Below are 19,778 nucleotides of genomic sequence, written 5' to 3' on the forward strand. Positions count from 1 at the left end.
ATACACCTGTCTCACTTAACACAAAAACTTTTAACTACTTTTTTGTGACAATTTTTTTTAAGATTTCCAATTCTTTCTTGATAATTTGAAAAAAATTACATTATTTCGAAACAGAGAAACTCACCTTCATTTGAAATTAATATTTCTGCCAACTTTTTATTATAAATTTTAAGCTTTAAAGTCCTTTAAAGAGCCGATTATGAAAAACTGAGTACACAGAATTAATACTAATGGTGCACAGTTTCCAGTACGCATAGATTTTTCATGTTTGAAAATAACTTTTGCACGGTTTATAAACAAAATTATGATTTTCACGTCTTTCACTTCAATACTATGTTTAGTTCTTCTCAAATATTATAACCCATTCCTGTTTATGTGAAATAAATTATGTAATAAGGTGCGATCTCTAAGTCGTTTACTCATCGGTTCCTCATCGTCATTAGTAAATGATCTCTTACGCTTATTTACCTCGGAACCGTGGAAATCACTTACATCTGAGTCTGAATAACCGTCTTCTATACACTCTTCATAAAATTCGTTTTTTCCAGTAGCTGAATTATCTTCCTGGTGACTAGGTTGGGATTCGCTTACAGCATACTGACTGTCCTGAGAAGTGCTTGGCTTGCTTAGATCCACTTCCTCAATTGGCTTTTCTTAATTTTTAAATTTTTATTGTCTTCCGAAATATTCTCACTAGCATCTTGAAAATCATCACAATTTATTAGTTCTTCACTAAACTTAACATCTCTTGATAATAATATACTGTGATTTTCTTTTACATAAATTCGGTAACGTTCTTCTGTGTCATATCCAATTAAGTAGCCTTTGGTTGCTTTTGGATCCATTTTCTTTCTCTTCTGACTAGGAACATGGGCATAGCATTCACTTCAATTATTCTTAAATGATTTATTCTAGGCTTTCTTCTAAACCATAGCTCATGTGGGCTCTTACCTTCAACAGAAGTCTTTCGAGTTCGATTTAGTATGTATATGGCTGTGCGAACTAATTCAGCCCAAATGGCTTCAGGAAATTTAACGCTCTTATTTGAATACTTAAACGTTCGAGCCATTTCAATCACTGTTCTATTTTTTTTGTTGTGGTGTATAAGGAGCTGTCAACCTCTGTGTCACTCCATATTCTTTTAAAATTTTACGTATTTCATAATTATCAAAATCACCTCCATTATCGCTCAAAAATTCTTTAATTGGATTTTCTTGGTTCTTTGCAAGAGTTAAAACTTCTTTCAGTGTATCTTTAATTTCAGATTTTTCTTTTAGTAAGTAGCCAAAACAGTATTTAGTATATGAATGTTTAAATATAACTAAATATTTCTTTTTACTAAAATATACTGGAAATGGACCACATACATCGGATGACATTAACTCGCCTGGACTACTAGCCTTCTCTCTAGTTCCAAATAGTTGCCGATGAGACTTTCCATATATGCAGGATTCGCATAACTTGTTGTCTAACTTAGCATTAATACCAAGTTCTGTCTTGAGTTTTTGTTGAACATGTCGTTTATCTTGATGTCCCCACCGCTCATGATATAATTGCAAGGTATTATCAGCTTCTGTAGAGTTAACTTCATTTATTGTTCATGGGATGACTGGTTCGATATCTGCTTTGTATAGGGAACCTCCTTTTTCTCGATGTCCAACTAACAAAACTTCATTGTTTGATAAAAGTTTACAGACAGTAGCAGTCGACTTAAATTCACTGTTATTTATTTTATCTTGGGTAGACAATACGGAGAACAAGTTCCTGGATATGTTTGGAACATACCAAACATCTGGCAGATCAAATATGAGTACCTTGTTGTTTACTTTTGATTTGATCTCTATAGTTCCCTTCCCAAGGACATCCAAAATTTCTTTACCGGCAGCGTTAATTTTGCACGAGTTATTAAATTTTTCAAAGGTTTTAAATAAACTTCTATTATTCGTAACATGGCGGGTTGCACCATTATCAATCCACCAATCATTTGAAAAATCTTCATTAATTGCGTTTATTTCGTCACAAATTAATGGTAGTATTCGGTGAGATGTACATTTTACTTCACTAATCTTTTCTTTTACTAGCTTACCATTGTTGATCCATTTTCTGCAATCACGTACCTAATGGCCTTTCTTGTTGCAATAATTACAGACATCAGATTTCTTATTCTGTTTGTTACTTGCTGATGATGACTTCTTTTTAAAATTATTCACCACTAAAGCTTCATCATTTTTCACATTTGCTCCTTTGCAATTTCTTTCATACAATTGAAACTCCGGTTACATTTGGCGATGCAATTAATACCGCAGAAAAGAAAGAATGGATGAAAGCCATGAATTCCGAAATGAATTCGTTAAAGAAAAACCAAAATCTTTGGCTGATCTCCCAAAAGATTCCAAAGCTCTGCCATCAATGTGGGTATTTAAAGTGAAAACTAATCCTGATGGAAGTATAGACAAATATAAAGCAATATTGGTAATAAAAGGCTTTAAACAGCGTAAAGGTGTAGATTACAATGAAACATTTAGCCCTGTAGCCAAATTGGGAACAATTAGAGCTATTCTAAGTGTAGCTGCTAGTCAAAACATGCATATATCTCAATTTGATGTTTCAACAGCGTTTTTTTATGGTCATCTTGAGGAAATTATTTGTATGAAACAGCCCGAAGGTTTTGATAATGGTACTAAGAAGGTATGCAAACTTAAAAGAAGTTTATATGGATTGAAGCAAGCCCCACGATGCTGGAACCGAAGATTTGGGAAGTATTTATTGGAGCTTGGTTTTAAGCCAGTGAAGCGGATCCATACTTATAAAAGAGAGATAAAAGTGGTAAGAAGTTAATACTTGCCCTATATGTAGATGATGGCCTAGTAGCTGCTACAGATCCCAAAGAGTTGGAAGTGTTTTTAACAGAATTAAGAAGAGAATTCAAAATAACTACCAAAGATGCAAGCTATTTTCTAGGATTGGAAATAAAAAGAGATGATAATTGCAAGAGGCGTACGCAAAGAAGGTCTTAGAAAGATTCAGATTTTCAGAAAGCAGATCGGTTTCCTCGCCAATGTTAAAAGGTGAAAGTTTCGAACCAGGGAAAGAAAACATGAAGGGTTCTCAATTTTCATATAGACAAGCCGTAGGAGCCATCATGTATTTAATGTTGGGAACAAGACCTGATTTAGCCTATGGAGTTGGGTACCTGTCTAGAACGTTAGAAAATCCTTCCAATGATGATGTTATCCGTGTCAAAAGAGATCTTCGCTACATATCTGGAACAGTAAAGTACGGAATTTTTTATAAAAACAAGTCAGACCAAGAACTTAAATCCTACAGTGATGCAGGATTTGGTGGATGTTTAAAAACAGGAAGGTCCACAACAGGTGTTATTGTGAAATTTGCTGGAGGAGTTATTTCATGGTTAAGCCAAAGGCAAACTATGGTTGCTACATCCACAACGGAAGCCGAAATAGTAGCAGCCTCAGAAGCAACAAAAGAAGTTATTTGGATAAGGCGCTTATATGCAGATTTAATTGGTTTGAATGACATTCCTTTACTTTACGTTGATAATTCTGCTGCTGTACGATTGGCCCAAAATCCACAATATCATAGACGAACAAAACATATTAGTTTGAAGCAGCCAAGCGCAGAAAGAGAAACTGTTATTGTAGTGGTGAGAAAATGCAAAAAAAAACACTTAGAAAAAATATTTCCTAATTACGCTTGTTATGATCAAGTTTTATAACAAGTAAAATGTAAATTTTACAGATAAAACATATCTAAAGAAAAGAAAAATGTTAATTTCTTCACAAAAATTAGATTTTTTAATATAAAATGTTTTAAAAAAGTATTAAAAATATCGTTTTTATGTATTTTTACTATTATGCATTCCTGAAAAGTTTTTGGAGTGTATGAGTTTTTTGCAAGTTACTCTTTTGTTTGAAAGTGATGTTGTTGTTTTTACATATTTTGTTTGCAATTTCTGTATTTTTTACGCTCTTGCAATGAGTTTTATTTACGATCGGGTTATGTACGTGTGAATTGCTAAAAATCTTCGTAATTAGAACAATATGAACGCGCAACGCTGGTTTGAAGCACTTCTTTGTTCGTGAAAAAGTCAGTGAAAGAGAACTTGAAATTCAACAAATTTCTACTCAAGATCAATTAGCGGATTTGATGGCAAATCCCTTACAACCTACAAGATTGAAGATGCTTTGTAATCAAATCGGTTTAGAAATCTCCAACATCACATAACAAGGGAAAGTGTTAAATAAAATTGTTATGTTATGTATAATACTTTGTATATTGATTGTATTTTTATATTAGTAATATTTGTATTTGTTGATTTTTCAATTCTCATAATATTTTATTCGAAATAATACATTTACTACAAAAAAAAAAATGCTTTTCTATATAAAGAAATTACTGTTTTTAAGATTTTCAACGAGTTCTAGAATTCATACGTGCCCCTAAACACTAGTTCAGCTATAACTGTTGCTGAAGAACTTATTGGAAATACTTGAGAACACAACAATGTTCACAAAAAACTTGTTGTAGAAATATAGGCTATATAATTATTTCCATGATTTCTTTTCAAAAATCATCAAGTAAATTTTCTTTATTTTAGAAAAATTATTAAGAAATTAAGAAAAGAAGAAAATTTATAATAAAAATATTCAATTATGTAGATAATTTTACTGCTAAATAGTGAGTTTTTCTTAATCGGTTAATTGATAGAAATTATTCGGTTTATTCCTTATTTGAAATTTGACAATTTCCATTTATTCGAACGATTAATTGTAAAAAATTAATCAATTAACCGATCGACGATTAATCGTTTGAATACTCTAGTAAATGCATTGTGTTCTAAAATGCATCACTGTAATATTTGATGTGCAAACAAACACGAATCAAAAAATGGCTTATGCATTAAATGAGTAAGTATTTAAATTTTAATTAAATTGTTTTATTTTCTGGATTTTATATTTATTTTAAATTAGTTTATTGAATAATTTAATGTCGTTCAAACGTACAAATGCTCATCAGATGTAGCGGAGTGTAGCATTTCCAAACAGGCCATATATGTACAGTGTCTCACATAAGTATTCGAATTTTGTTGTACTTTGAAAAGACACATAATTTAATAATATTTTTGTGTATGAAATGAATAATTAAATTTGTTATATTGTCCAGATAGTCCTAAGGTGTAATATCACACTCTTTAAAATTTGAAAAAATTACATTTACCTCAATTGATTTAACTTTTTTTAAAAAAAGTTCATAAAATTGCCTCACAAAAGTATTCGAATTTTTCCTGTATTTCATATATCACCATATTTTATGAAACACAAAAATTATAAACTCAATTGATTTAACTTTTTTTAAAAAAAAGTCCATAAAATTGCCTCACAAAAGTATTCGAATTTTTCCTGTATTTCATATATCACCATATTTTATGAAACACAAAAATTATAAACGAATGGTTTATTGCTTAAAAATATGTTAAGGGGTTACTATCAACCGAAATTGTATATTTTTGGCCAATTAGTTCCAAATTTTTTGGAGCTTTTGTGCCATTTTTTCATGTAATATCATAAAAATGCCGATTTTTCACCATATTTGCAATTTTTTTTCTTTTTTTTTAGAAATAAAACCAAACTTTAATATGAGGATTTAATACACCCCTTGATGTATATAAAATAATAATTTTTGTTATAAGGATCTGTACTTAAAAGTTCCAGGAAGTATTTTTGGTGTCGTTCTTCAGTTACTAATTCAATTGTATGGATCTTAAGTCCCTTTTCGTACCACTAGGGTCTATATTTTCCGACAAAGTTGGCTAGTATAAATTCATGTACATATTAGCACTAATATATCTTAAATTTTCAATATATTATATCGGTATACAATTCCAAAACATGCCTTTACAAAACGCCATCCTATAGAGTAGATTTCAGTTCTTACTATTCGAAACTTTCACGCTTATGTTGCCCATTACAATAACAATGTAAGTCTAAAATTTTGGGTTTATTTTGATCATAGTAATCAATATTTAAACTGATATCGATATTTTTGAGTTAGACCATAATGGTATAGTGGCATGCAGCCTGGACGTCATTGGTATATAAAAATAATTATACTACCATTTTGAATGGTGTTTCTTCGAGGCATGTTTTGGAGTTGTACACTTCCACAAAACATTGAAAACTTAAAATATATAAAAACTGATATTTAAAAGAATGTATACAAGAAAACTTTCCCCGAAAATTGTTGGCCCTTGTATTATGAAAGTGGACTTAAGTTCCAATATATTGAATTAGCGACAGAATAATGATATCAATAATATATCTTGGATATTTTAAATACAGATTCTTGTAACAAAAAATGCTATTTTTAGATACTCTAAGGGGTCTTTTAAATCCCAATATCAAATTTTGCTTTTATCTCTGGAAAAAAAGAGAAAATACCACAAATTTTGCCAAAAATCGCCATTTTAATTATATATTACATAAAAAAGGGTACAAATCCCCAAAAATTGTGGACCACAAAGGTCAAAAATATATCATTTCGGTTGATAGTAACCCTTAAAACAATTTAAAGCATAAAAACCATTCGATTCTAAAATTTGTGTTTCGTATAATACGATCAAATATGAAATACAGGAAATATTCGTATACTTTTGTGAGGCAATTTTATGGACTTAAAAAAAACTAATTTAATTTAAGTAAATGTAAATTTTTCAAGTTTTAAAAAGCGTGATATCAAACCTAAGGACTGTCTAGACAATATAACAAATTAATTTATTTTTTTGCACACAAAATATATTATTAAATTTGGTTTCTTTTCATGGTTTACCTAAATTCGAATACTTATGAGAGACACTGTATGTACATAAGACCTGGTTCACACTGGGAAACTATTGTTCAGAAACTTTTGATTTTATGTGTGAGAGAAAGAGATGGTTGATATTTCTTTCTCTTTTTCTCACACACAAAAATCAAAAGTTTCCAAAAAAAAGTTTCCCAGTGTGAACCAGGTCTAAGTGGTGAAAAAAATAACAGAAACGACATTATTTTGTGGTAAAACCCAATTTTTTTTCAAAAAATCTTGAATTTGATTAATATATCAAAAGAAAGGTATTTAACTCTTTTTCATATGATCTACATATATATTTAGGGCCTCATTTTATAAAACAAAACGACAAAAGTTCAAAAAAAAATTTGTATGAAAAAAATTAAAATTTTCAAAAATTTCCCAGTATTTTACATACAAATTTTTAACGTTAACGAAAGTATCGTTTTATAAAATGAGGGGGTTGATGAATTTTCTTCGTCGTATTTTATTGGTATTCAAAAAATTGGGTATTGAAAAAAAATAATAGAAACTATTCATAGTATTGCATAGGTGTAATAACGCAAGATGTCATACACGAAATTTTAGTATTTAAATTTGGAAATTTTAAATATAGATGAAGTTATTAACATAAAATTATACTTTTTGCCTTTTTTTTTTTGATAAAAATTCAGAGGTTCCATATTCAACATTTTTTAAATAAATAAATAAATAAATTAAAATAAACAGATAATGAAAAAATTACTTTACATTGTTGAATTTAATACAAAATTAGTTTTAAAGATTATAGTAATCCACTTATTTTGGCACAAATTTCGAGCAAAATTATTATTAAATATTAAAACATTTTTAAAATTCATCTTAATTTTTAACTAGGTTGTCATTTGGTAATTAAAAGTTTGTTTAGTCAAAATGTGCCCTATAATATTAAAATGACAAAAACAACGCTTCTTAGAAAACGTAAAAAAGACGAATTTAAAATAAATTTAATTTTTTTAAATTTTGTGTTAAATTTAACTTTTTTTAATTAGTCTTCCTGTTGGTACAAAAAACCTGCTGGAGCGCTTTAAATTGCAACAAATTAAAAAAAAGGGAAATTTGAGCCAAAATTCGTTGGATAACTATAATCTATGAGTGGATCTTAAATATTTTTGACTGAGAATCTTCTCAAGAACTAATTTTGTATAAAATTCAATAATGTAAACTATTTTTATCATTATCTGTTTAGTTTATTTAAGAAATAATGAATGTGGAACCACTGAATCAGCTGTCAGGAACCATAACGTAAATCAAACGTTAAAAAAGCAAAGTAAAAAGTATATTTTTATATTAAGAACTTCATTTATAATTAAATTTTTTTTAATTATAAAATTGAAATCTTAGGTATGACCTATTTAATACTATGAATCGTTTCTATTATTTTTTCCAAAACAAAATTTTTAAAATACGACGGAGCAAGAAAATCTTTTAAATATAATCATATACCTTTGATTTGAGATACTAATCATCAAATTCTATCAGGTAGTTTTTGAGAAAAATTTGTTTTTATAATTTTTTCCACCACTGTATATTACGAGATATTTAATTTATTAATAACTTTTACTTCAGATAACATTTTTGATAGGTGTAAAATTCTAATTTGTTTCAGTTAATTGTACAATTGTTCAATTCACAATCGATGTTGTAGCGTTGTATGTCAGCAGCTGCTACAATAGTCATAACAATGTTGTTGGTATTTTCTATGCAAAAGTTCTATACAACTCATACGACAATTTTTCATATGTTTTTCGAATGTTGTGAGAGAATTTTAGTGTTGTCAATTGTTTATTTCAACATATAAACAAAAATTCAAACGATTTTAGCATAAAAAACGATAAAGTGGTAACACTGAAATCAAAAACAAACAGCTGTTTACAAATACAAAAAAACTAAAATTTTATTAAAAAAAGTTTATTTATTAGTTTAAAATGTGGAATAAAGAAAATAAAGATTTGAAAATTCAAAGAAATTAATTTGGTTTATTTCGCATTTTTAATTAATTTAATATTTTTTGATTTTTTATCTTTTGACATTGTTATGTGTATTTGTTTTGATTTTTTTTTTCATTGCGAACATAAACTTATGACTTGCTGCAAAGATCTGTTCACAATCACTGTTACTACACTTTAGTAATTACAATATACAACTTGATTGTGAATTGAACAAATATTTCATTAAATAAGAATTTTATAAGTAAATCGCAGTGGTTACACATTAAAAGGGGTCGATTTTATATAAGTTTTTAAAACTTTGTAAATAATAAGTAAAAAATATTTACATACATTTGTTTTTGATCTTCATTTTTTGTTAAAACTTCTTCAGCGCTTTTAAACTGTCTTAACTTTAGAAAAAGTTCGGCTAAATTTAGGTTTAAACATTCATGATTTTGGTTTTTTAGTGCCTCTTGATAAAATTGTATAGCTTTCACATATTGATGTGTTTTAACGTAGGCTCGACCCAATTTACTAGCTAAATGGGAATCATGTGGATTTAACTCTAATGCCTTTTGATATGCCTCAACAGCTAAATCTGGCTCTGAAAAATGAAATAAAATTAATTCAATTTTGTAATGAAAAAAAAAAACAAAACAAATAAATGATTTATTATTATGGTTTTTATCAATAATATGCTTTAAAAACTATAAAGAAACTAGAAAATTAACAGAAGAATGGTGATTCGGCGTCAATCCGTAAAATTTTGTAAAAAAACTAAAAAATGAATAAAACACAATTATTAGTTTAATAAAAAGGAGAAGAATAGTCTTCCTTTATTTGATAATTTACATTTAGCTGATATGCACAACAAAAAGTGCTCTATAAGATTTTTAAATGACGAGTGAGAAAAAACTACTTATTTCTAAGTACATACAGTGGTTGACAAAACAATGAAAACTTTTTCAAATATTTCAGACACGGTTGAAATTCTAAACTTATTATTGATATATTATTAATAATTATTATTAATTTTTATTAATATACATGTATTTATCAAAATTAACAAAAAAAAAAAACATTTACTGTTATTTCAAGGTATTCTTCCTTTTTAATATTTTTGTATTTTTATTATTATTTTATTATTATATTATTTTATTACTATATTATTTTATTATTTAATTTTTTATGTCATTAACTTAAATGGCTAGATTTCCAATTTAAAAAGCAAACTAAGAATTTTAAAACATCTTTAAATATTTTACCTAATACTAATTGATCTACGATTAATATTTAATGAATAAATCAACACTTCCAAAAATATTAAAAAATGTTATAAGAAAGATTCAGTAAAGAGTCAACATATTGGTAAAAGCTCTAATACAGGATAATTCCAAAAATACACTCCTCTAGGATAGTTATTAATAAAAAGTTCGAAATAAGTACTCCAATTGTTAATCACATGGAAAACAAGTAAGAAGTTATTGTCGGGTGAGGCCGATCATATAATACCCTATACGAATAAAATGTAATTTAGTTTTCATAATAAAGCATTTAAGTTGAATTGCACCTTGTCTCAGATATACATATGCCATTTATTGTTTAATAAATGATTCTAAGCCGATTGGTATACTTTAAGGTGGGTATAGAACCAATATTATTGTGCGTTACTAACATCAGCACAAACCCAATATATACGTGCCACTAAAGTGGTGTAGGGTATAATAAGACTGACCTTATTTGTAGTCAACCTGCGGGAAAACCTCTTAGTTTTAGAAAGAATCGGTGTGTTAAAAAAACAGTCACGGTGTGTTAAAAAAACAGTCAATACCAAAAAGTCTTCTTTTACACAACTTACTTCGGGCTCAACATGCCTAATTTCACGTTTTTAGATTTAATATTATGGGAAATTCAAAAGAGTACCTTTAAAAAACGAAAGAGTACCCAAAAGTTCCCTTTTATGGAATCTCTTTTAATTTAGACTCTAAATACTTAATTTCATATTTATAGGTTCAAAATTGTAGATCATTGAAAAAGTACCTTTTGCAGAACTAAAAAGTACAAAAAATCCCTATTGATTTGTTCTCGTCTACTCCGGGCTCTACATACTTAATTTCATGTTTCTCAAAAATTGTTTTTTAGGTCTAATTAGAAGGACGATTTTTAGGATGCAATTATAAGGGAATAGCTAAATTTTGAAATGAATTTTTTATCCAATTATTGTTTCAATACATCTCCTCAGCAATATAAAGTAAAATATACTGAACTATATTCTGAGTTATCAGTAACAAAAAACCAAATACTTTAATCTTGTTTTATTTTTTTATTTAAATTAATTATATTCATGAAATGTTATTAATTTGGGTATATAATGATATATACAAATGAAATTCTAAAAAAATTAATCTTTTCATTAAAGTTTTGGGTTTTGAGTCCATTTGTGAAAATTTAGAAAGTTTCAATTATTTTGTCACCAACTGTATATGGAGGCAAATGAAGTTTTATTATAGTTTTTCATCAAAGATGTAAACTAATGGTAGTAAATCATTAGCATTTACACTTCGGGCGTGTTTTTCTGCTAAAGATAATCTTCATTCTTTGGTTAAACCTGGTTTAATATATGTTTCATGTTTTTCAGTTATCAGTAAAGTTACTTATTATCTTAGTTTAACTGAGTGTATTTGGCCAATTAAACTCAAGTTATAAGTGAGAAAGCACAATTAACAAAAACAATAAAACAATGATTTCAGAAGAACAAAAACTTAATATTTTAAGTAAATTGCATTTTTCAGAATTGTTTTGTTTTATTTATTATTGTTTTAAATGTTTATTGAACATTTTTCCAAAATTTTTCATTTTACAAAAGTATTGTTTGCAAAAAACAGATGTTCATTGTTTATGTTTTTGAGTGAAAACTTGGCAATACTAACAAAGTTAAATGAGCTTAAATCTAAAACTAAAAAACACAATCATCGGTTAAAGTCCGCCTAAATTTGTTCCGAGTTTAATCTAACTGCAAGTTAAGCCTAGTTTAACTGAGAAGTAAGAAACCCGCCCTTAGAGGACATTCTTTCACAGCCGGTTCTACGTACTGATATGACCCGATATTATCGTCCAAGGGCTGTCAACCCCAGCAACAACTACACAATATTCACATTATAATGACATCATCGTCATCATACGCCACACCTCCGCCCTCTCCACTACAAATAACCTCGGGGCACCACCTATACAAGGAAACAAATGTCCACCCAGTCAATGAACATAATTTTATGCTAACTAAACAGTTCCTCCTGGGGTGTTACAAGAGGTGTCATCCCAACTACATCACACAGTTGGATGCTCCTCTGGGGCATGTCCGAGGAGAACATACGAAGATATGTGCAGGATCCCTTGGATCGGAGTTCGTATACAGCAGCTTCGAACGAAATTCATAGAGACGCATGAGGTCGCCTACCGTCTATAGCAGAGATAAAGAAGAACCGGCCGCGGAAAAAAACGCCTACTAATCCCGCATGAACCGTGCCATCCCTAATATATGCCCAGAATGAGTTTGGGTACCCAGGATACCCACCACATATTAAACTGTCCAGCCCACCCTACTTCACTTAGCTCGATGGATTTATGAACTAACCCTAACCCTTAAAATTTAAGCTGTTACAACAACAACACTTCGAGGAAAAATACCGCAAATAATCTAAACATTAAATATTTATATGTAAATTATCCACTTTTTGATTATTTTAATTTTTCCTCAGTTTTTATATTTTGTGAATAAGCGCCTGCTGCAGGGCCAAGTTATTTTTTATATGGACAGACTAAGAAACTGATTAGAGCCGATGCGAGCGAATTGGTAATAATTTTTTTATTTGTAGTTTGACATTGTGCCTGCACTTAAAGGCGAATTGGTTGGGGAAAATTTCCAAACAGCTGACAAATAAATCAAAGAAATTTTTTATTAAACAAAAAATTTTTATAAATTTGAATGTGTTTATAATTTATTTTGATGTTTAAACGTTTAAAGACTAAAATCACAAAAATATACCCTAATGACACAATTTTACTTTAATCACAAATTTCACATTTACAAAATGAAACGAGTTTGGCATTAACAAGATGAAAACAAATGTTTACATATAGAAAATGTAAACAAAATTTGACATTAATAATACACCATGGTGAAAAATTAACATAGTACCAAAAAACGATTCTGATAATAATAATAATATATCTTGGTTATAGGACTATTATTTTTAGACCATTAAATCATTAACACCAAGATATATTAATTATATATATATATTAATTATAAGGTCGAATTCAGACAGTATTACAGCATCATGTCCCATTTGCACTTGTAAAAATTTTTTTATTTGTAATGATACAATATTCAAATATCGTCAGCATATATGAATAAATTCCCATTGAATTTTATGTTCTTTAAATCATTTAAGAAAATGTGAAATAAAATTGGCCCAAGTACACTGACTTGTGGAACTCCACATAATACATCGAGCTCGTGACTTTTTGAATTATTTATTTCTACGAATTGTTTCCTTAAATAACTTCCCAATAACTTTGTTGCATTTAAAGAGAAACCAATAAAATTAATTTTCGGCATAAAATATCATGGTCTACTAAATCAAAAGCTTTCGATAACATTGACTACAGCTTCTTAGTTCCATTTCCATTTTAAATCTATATTGTCGATTAAATAATATGTTGTGTTCTTCTAAATAACTGGTTAATTGCATAGATATGATTTTTTCCAAGATCTTGTCAACAGTTGAAAGTAACGATATAGGACGAAAATTTTTAATTTTATTGTCTCCTGGACATTTTGGTATAGGGCATATTTTGTGTGTTTTTAATACTTCAGGATATTCTGAATCGTAAATCATGTTATTAAATATATTTACCATATTATCAGATATAGCATTTTTCCGTATAAGTTCTGTTCTATTTCGACTTTGGTGGTGGTTTAAGTATTTTGAATCTTATTTACAGATGTTTAGAAAAGGGTGCTCGTCCGAAACTCCCCAACCGTGAATTTCGTTTATAAACTCTTCTGAACATATACTTATATCTAATACTTCATCTCTGATTCGAATGACAAAGGTATATTTATTACCTAAGTTCAATGTTTTCAAGTATTAGAAATCCATAAGGGCTTGTCCCCTGGGATTGGTGTTTGTACTACCCTAAGCTATATGGTGGGAATTTGCATCACAACCCATTACAATTTTCTTATTTTTCCTTTGTGCCTCTTTAGTTCCATCAGATCAGAAATTGGTGGTAGTGTTGGAGAATCGAAGGGCAGGTAAACGGAAGCGAGATATGTGTTGCCACTACCTTGCTTCTGTACGGTTTCATCTGATGTGGATAATCCTGGATTAAACCTATGTGTGTTAATTTTAGCCATCAAAGCGTTGGTAGCCGTCTCGCTCCGATGGAGGTTTATTTGGATAACTTCAATTATGGTCATCCATTAAACAGTCTTTCAGCGAGTTGATTTTCATCCTCTCGATCTTTGGGCTTGAAGTTATTGATGCAGTGGGTGCTATTAATGGCACTGCGGTGTCCTTATCTGGCATTTGAACATGAAGCTGTTTAATCGACACATTCCCAATTTCCTCGATTTTACGATTTGGCTCCTCAACATTACCAGTACCTGCTAATGATGCTACCGTCGTAAGTGTTTTGGAGTCATTGTCGGACCGGTTAATGATAACTTCCTCGATTATAGGATTCGACTCCTCAACCTTATCAGTAGTGGCTACTGATGCCGTGTTCTTAGGTTTTTAGTGTCCTATTCGGGCTTGTTGTAACAACTCTTCCAATCGGCCCCTTCCCAATTTTGAATATGACAGTTTTATAAGCGAATTAAGCCCTACCCTTATTCTTGGCAAGACTTGCCATGGAATTCTTGACGATACCTATTACAAATAGAGTTCCTCAGGTTCTTTTCCTTGTAAAAAAACATCCCATTTTTTCACAGCCAACTCAGAATTTTGACCTCCAAGAATTTTTAGTATAATTTTATCAGCCAGTTTACGCCCATTTTATGTATACAGTGGATTTTAAGAGCACTCTTCTTTGCCAGTCCCAGCTTAGCGTCGTCCCAGGGAGGAGAGATACTTTTCACTAAGTTCTTTAGGGTGCACCTTTGTGAGATGCAAACCTCATTAACATAACGCCCATGCTGAACTCACAGTTCACTCTCTCTATTGATTGTTTGCCTTTTGAAGCGATTGCGTGGTCACTATCTTATTGTTCACCAAATTTTATACCTAACTTTGCTTGAATTCTTTGGCGTAACTTTGGCGTAAGATGGCGGCTGTTTTCCTTTTTCACCGTCTAGTTTCTCCTTCTTCGTTTTTTGGTGCTTCTAGGATTCTGACTTGAGGTTCCTTTGAGTGATGTGTGGCTTGGCTTCGACTGTGTATAAGAAGAAGGGGAGCTCTCTTTCTTCTTGGGTTTATTCTCAATTGTCAACTCTTCGGGAGACCTGATCTTCTTTGTGAGAGATCAGATCTTGTGAGAGAGTCCGATTTTTCCTTAGGAGTGTCGTGGGATTGACTAACTATGATATCTTGAAGCATCTTTTTTAATTTCCTCCTCTGTGCTCCAGATAGATCTTTTCTTAGTAATAGGTAGTTTACCTATGCTATTGGGATTTGCTATAATGTTGTTGTCATAATCATCTGAGGATTCAGAGTCGGTACCTTCACCTATGTTTAAAGGCTGAGGTTGCTTAGAGCTCTCTTCGAGTACATCCTTTTCTTTCACCATTATATTTTTGCCAATGGAATACTGCAGACTTGACGTAGTAGTATTTTGCTCACGATTGCAGAAATTGATTAAATAATGTTTTTATAATTTTCAGTGCATGGTTATTTAAATACAAATTTTGATAGTCTATGACATATTATATAAAATTAATGCAGGATATAGTCACAATCGAAAAACTATTCAAACATTTTTCAATTGAAATTTTTTCCGAAAACATTAGTTTTCTAAATCACAAAAAAAGTTGTTAGTCAGTTGCAATTTAATTAAATAACAACGGCGAATGTATACTTTAAAAGACATTTAATGTTATTTGATATAAAGTTCTTAAAACTAAATTAATTTCAATGTTGCTAAAAGTACTAACATAGAGTTAATAGCAAAGAATAAATAAGAAGTGAAACGCTGTCAAAAAGTACCTAAGTCTACTGTCAGTCGGTACCTAACTCTAAGAATGTATTAGTAGAATTCTCAAGCCAACATAGTAGCAAAAAATCGGATTTAAAAATTTAAAAAAAAATTATTCCATTTGAATTTATATTTTAGAAGATTTCTTTAAATATTTTGCTACATAATTTATCTATAAACATTATATATGAACGTATCTTTGCTTTTTAATCTGCAATATTGAAATAATAATTAAGTTAGTTGAAATATTTTTTTCTTGTACCATACGAAAATTTACAACATTGTTCTTTTTTCGTTTTAATTTCAACAACAAAAATTATATGTCAAAAATATAAAAAATATTTTTTTTTCGTTTGTAAAAAATTAAATCTTTTCGGGCTATTAAATATAATTAAAGTGTGCAAAAAAATAATAAAATATAATGTTAAGTGATAAAAAATATTTTCAAGTTCTATAAGCCACGAATTTTCGCGACAAAGTTTTGAAGTTTGGAGAGAGAGTAAGTTTCTTACATATGTGTTGGAGTTACACAGAACTCGTCTGTGAGAAGAGCGTAACGTTGTTGTTGTAAAAAAATGACAGCGTTTCACTTCTTAGTGTTCAGTGGTTAATAGATTAAAACTAGGGTTGTTGCGAATGCTAGTTTAGCGAAAGCGACAACTAAAATACTTAGTGTTATTATTTTTATTTTGTTATGATCAAAATATGTAAAAAATCCTTTAAATAGATATTGAAGGATAAATTTTGATATCTTTTTATTCTGGCAGTATAAAATAATAAAAATACAAAAAACTCTTTTTGTTGTTTTGTTCAAATTTGGCATTGTTTGATCAGTAAAGGTATTTTAAAATATTTTTAGAAAAAAATAATTTTTTAAAACTTAGAAGTCCTTAAAGAAGGGTTTTCTCTATTAAATGTTTAGTTTTAGACGTATATCATCCTGTTGATGTCTTACGAATTTTTCCCTTTTTGTATGACGGTGATATAACAAAAGTTTTCTTAGAAATAGTATTCGTAAAAAAGCGAATAATTCGCATATGCGAAAGCGAGCATTCGTTACATCCCTAATAAAAACACATGTAATTTTCACAATATTTATTTTTATTAAACAAGCAAATATGTCTTTCGGATATTAATTCGGAGGTTAAATTTTTGAACTTTTCCCTTTTCAAATAGAATATGTAATAACTTTTACAATTTTCAGTCGATTTAGTTGTTTCAAATAAATTTTTAAGATTATTACATAATTCCAATCTCAAAATGTATCTTGTATTTGTTTTCTGATTGTATTTTGGGTTAAGGTACGTTCATATCAAATATTTGATTCTACATGCCTTTTGTAATTGCAAATAATGTCGACCGGAATTAGGAAAAAATTAATTTATATTATATTTTATTTACAAAATGAATAGATATTTGTTGCAAAACTGGCCGTTTTACATACTTAGTTTGCTAAATATAAATATATATTTCTCTCTAGTATTGGATACGACGACCAAAATCAAATTTACATATCTTATAATAATGATTAATTATGAAACTTTTTTTAAATACATAACCGTTAATTGTTAAATTAGAACTTTTCGTCATATTTCTTATAACCGCTACGTCCCCGGTTTTTATTGGATTTTAAACAAAAAATTTCATAGAAGAAAAATACCAATATTAAATTCAGACAAAAAAACAACAAAATACGCATAGCAATAAAATCAACACATACCAAACATATGCTTTTTCAAAGTATGTTTTTTTTTTTTCAAAACATACACTAAAATTTTTTATGAAATTTTCAAGGGTTGTCTCGGATTATTATTATCGATTTCAATAGACACACAGACGGACGGATATGGCTTTATCAACTCCACTATCTATAAGTATCCAAAAAAGGAATGAACATGTTTAGGAATATAAAAAAACCAAAGCAATTTTGTATTTGAATTGATTTATTCAAAATAACATAATTAATTTGTATAATATTGTCTCTATATTTTACTTAATATTTTAATATTATTTATTATTTAAAACGGCGAGTTGTTACTGTATATATGGGAAGTCCTCTTTTTATTTTAGATTTCAAGAAATTAACTATATGCATTCTGTATACACTTGTTGAATGACTGTAGTCCGTATTTAATTGTTGTGCTAATTATAAGTAAACGTCGTCGCAAAGTTTTGAAACCAAATTTATACAATTGACATTGTTATTACGACAGTTTTCCACGAACCCTTTTTATGTATTCGGATGGTTCCAAAAAAGGGAGCGAATAAAACAAACTTCTGGATAAAAATATTCTACAAAACATCAAATAGAGATATTCATTTGGGATGTGATTGGCAACTGTGTTGTCTATTAATTGGCAAGAACAGGAGCCTGAATCTCCGATAGGGACATAGACAACTTCAGCCGCTAAAAGCCTGTAAGAAATTAATAGATAAAAGTTTCTATGAACTTTCCCAGACGATATGGCGAAATGATCCAACATGTATCATTAGCTGGAGGATATGGCCAAATTTGGATAACAAACGGACGTCAAACCTTCTGCAACTATGTCGTCCCCATCCCGGCAATGTTATTGTTGTTATCACAGGATACGGAAACCATGCGAAATGACTTGGTACACAGAAAAAACTGGAGCTCTAAAATTGCCTACAATTTTTTTTTTTTCATAAATAGACAATTTTTTGATTAAAAATTTAGTTAAGTTGATAAAATAATTATTCAAAAGATGACTTTAGAAAAATAGCAACCGATAAATTCTTCTAGAAGATGAGTATTCTCGTCTTCTAGAAGATGAGTTTCCTCTTCTTCTATTTGTATACTCACCAAAATAAAATCTATAAAAATAAATCTAAATAAAATGAAATTTTATAGTTTTTATTGAATTAATTGAAATTAAAATAGTAGAAAATATAATTGATTTAACAACTAATCTAAAAAAGTAATATATGTACATTAAACCGACTCACAAAAAATGGTGCTTGAGTTACCCCCTCATAATATTCGCTGTTATGTAATATGATGTTACCCAAAATATTTTCGGTTAATTGTTGTCCATTCGTGAGCTGGACAGTTTTAAGGAAAATATCGTATGGAAACACGATTCTTCATGTTAAATATAATATTTTATCTAGCTTCAAAAAATCTTTGTTATGTTTTGTAATGGTTCCCTTTTTAGTTATTTTGTTTTAAATTATACAGCATTTCTTAAACAATATATACAGTATGTGGTATCATTTGATAGGTTTTTTGAAGCCAAGTCTAGTGGTGCGCAAAATTTGCAAAATTGTGCAATTTCTTAGTAAAAACCTAACAATTTTAAATATTTTGGAATATGACAATTATAAGCAAACGGTTATTTATGATTAATACATCATTGGACGCGACTTTAAAATACCTTTTAAACGATACCCCGTATTGGATATTTTGTTTCAAAACAAACAAAATTTAAAAAAAAATAATTCCAAAACACCTTTTTTTAATTTGGTCCAGCGGTCACTTAATATATTTTGGGAATCATCATAAAACAAAGCAAGGTAAATTTTGGGAGGGTAACAAAACCACCTTTTTGCTTTCCATACAGAGTGAGTCGGTCTAATGTACATATGTATCAAAAATTTAGAATTATTACCTTATAATAAGATAATTTTCAGGGAATCTGTATTAATATTCCAACTGCTGACTGCTATACTTCCAAAAATTGTAAAACGTTGGACTCTAAAATATTTTTGTAGTTCTTCATCAATTTTATGATTAATCCATCAAATTGT

The 19,778-nt window shown here is 29.3% G+C and overlaps 1 protein-coding gene across 3 annotated transcripts in view; it reads right to left on the reverse strand.

The window, feature by feature from the left end:
* Positions 1-19,778, reverse strand: part of LOC111687167 (tetratricopeptide repeat protein 21B-like) — an 89,750-nt gene that overhangs the window by 39,002 nt on the left and 30,970 nt on the right. For all 3 annotated transcript variants that reach the window (XM_046950756.1, XM_046950757.1, XM_046950758.1), the window contains one exon: positions 9,165-9,417. In XM_046950756.1, the coding sequence (XP_046806712.1) occupies positions 9,165-9,417 (253 nt within the window). The remainder of the gene's footprint in view (positions 1-9,164; positions 9,418-19,778) is intronic.

Source organism: Lucilia cuprina, chromosome 4 (genome assembly GCF_022045245.1).
Source record: "Lucilia cuprina isolate Lc7/37 chromosome 4, ASM2204524v1, whole genome shotgun sequence".
Classification (NCBI taxonomy): Eukaryota; Metazoa; Arthropoda; class Insecta; order Diptera; family Calliphoridae; genus Lucilia; species Lucilia cuprina.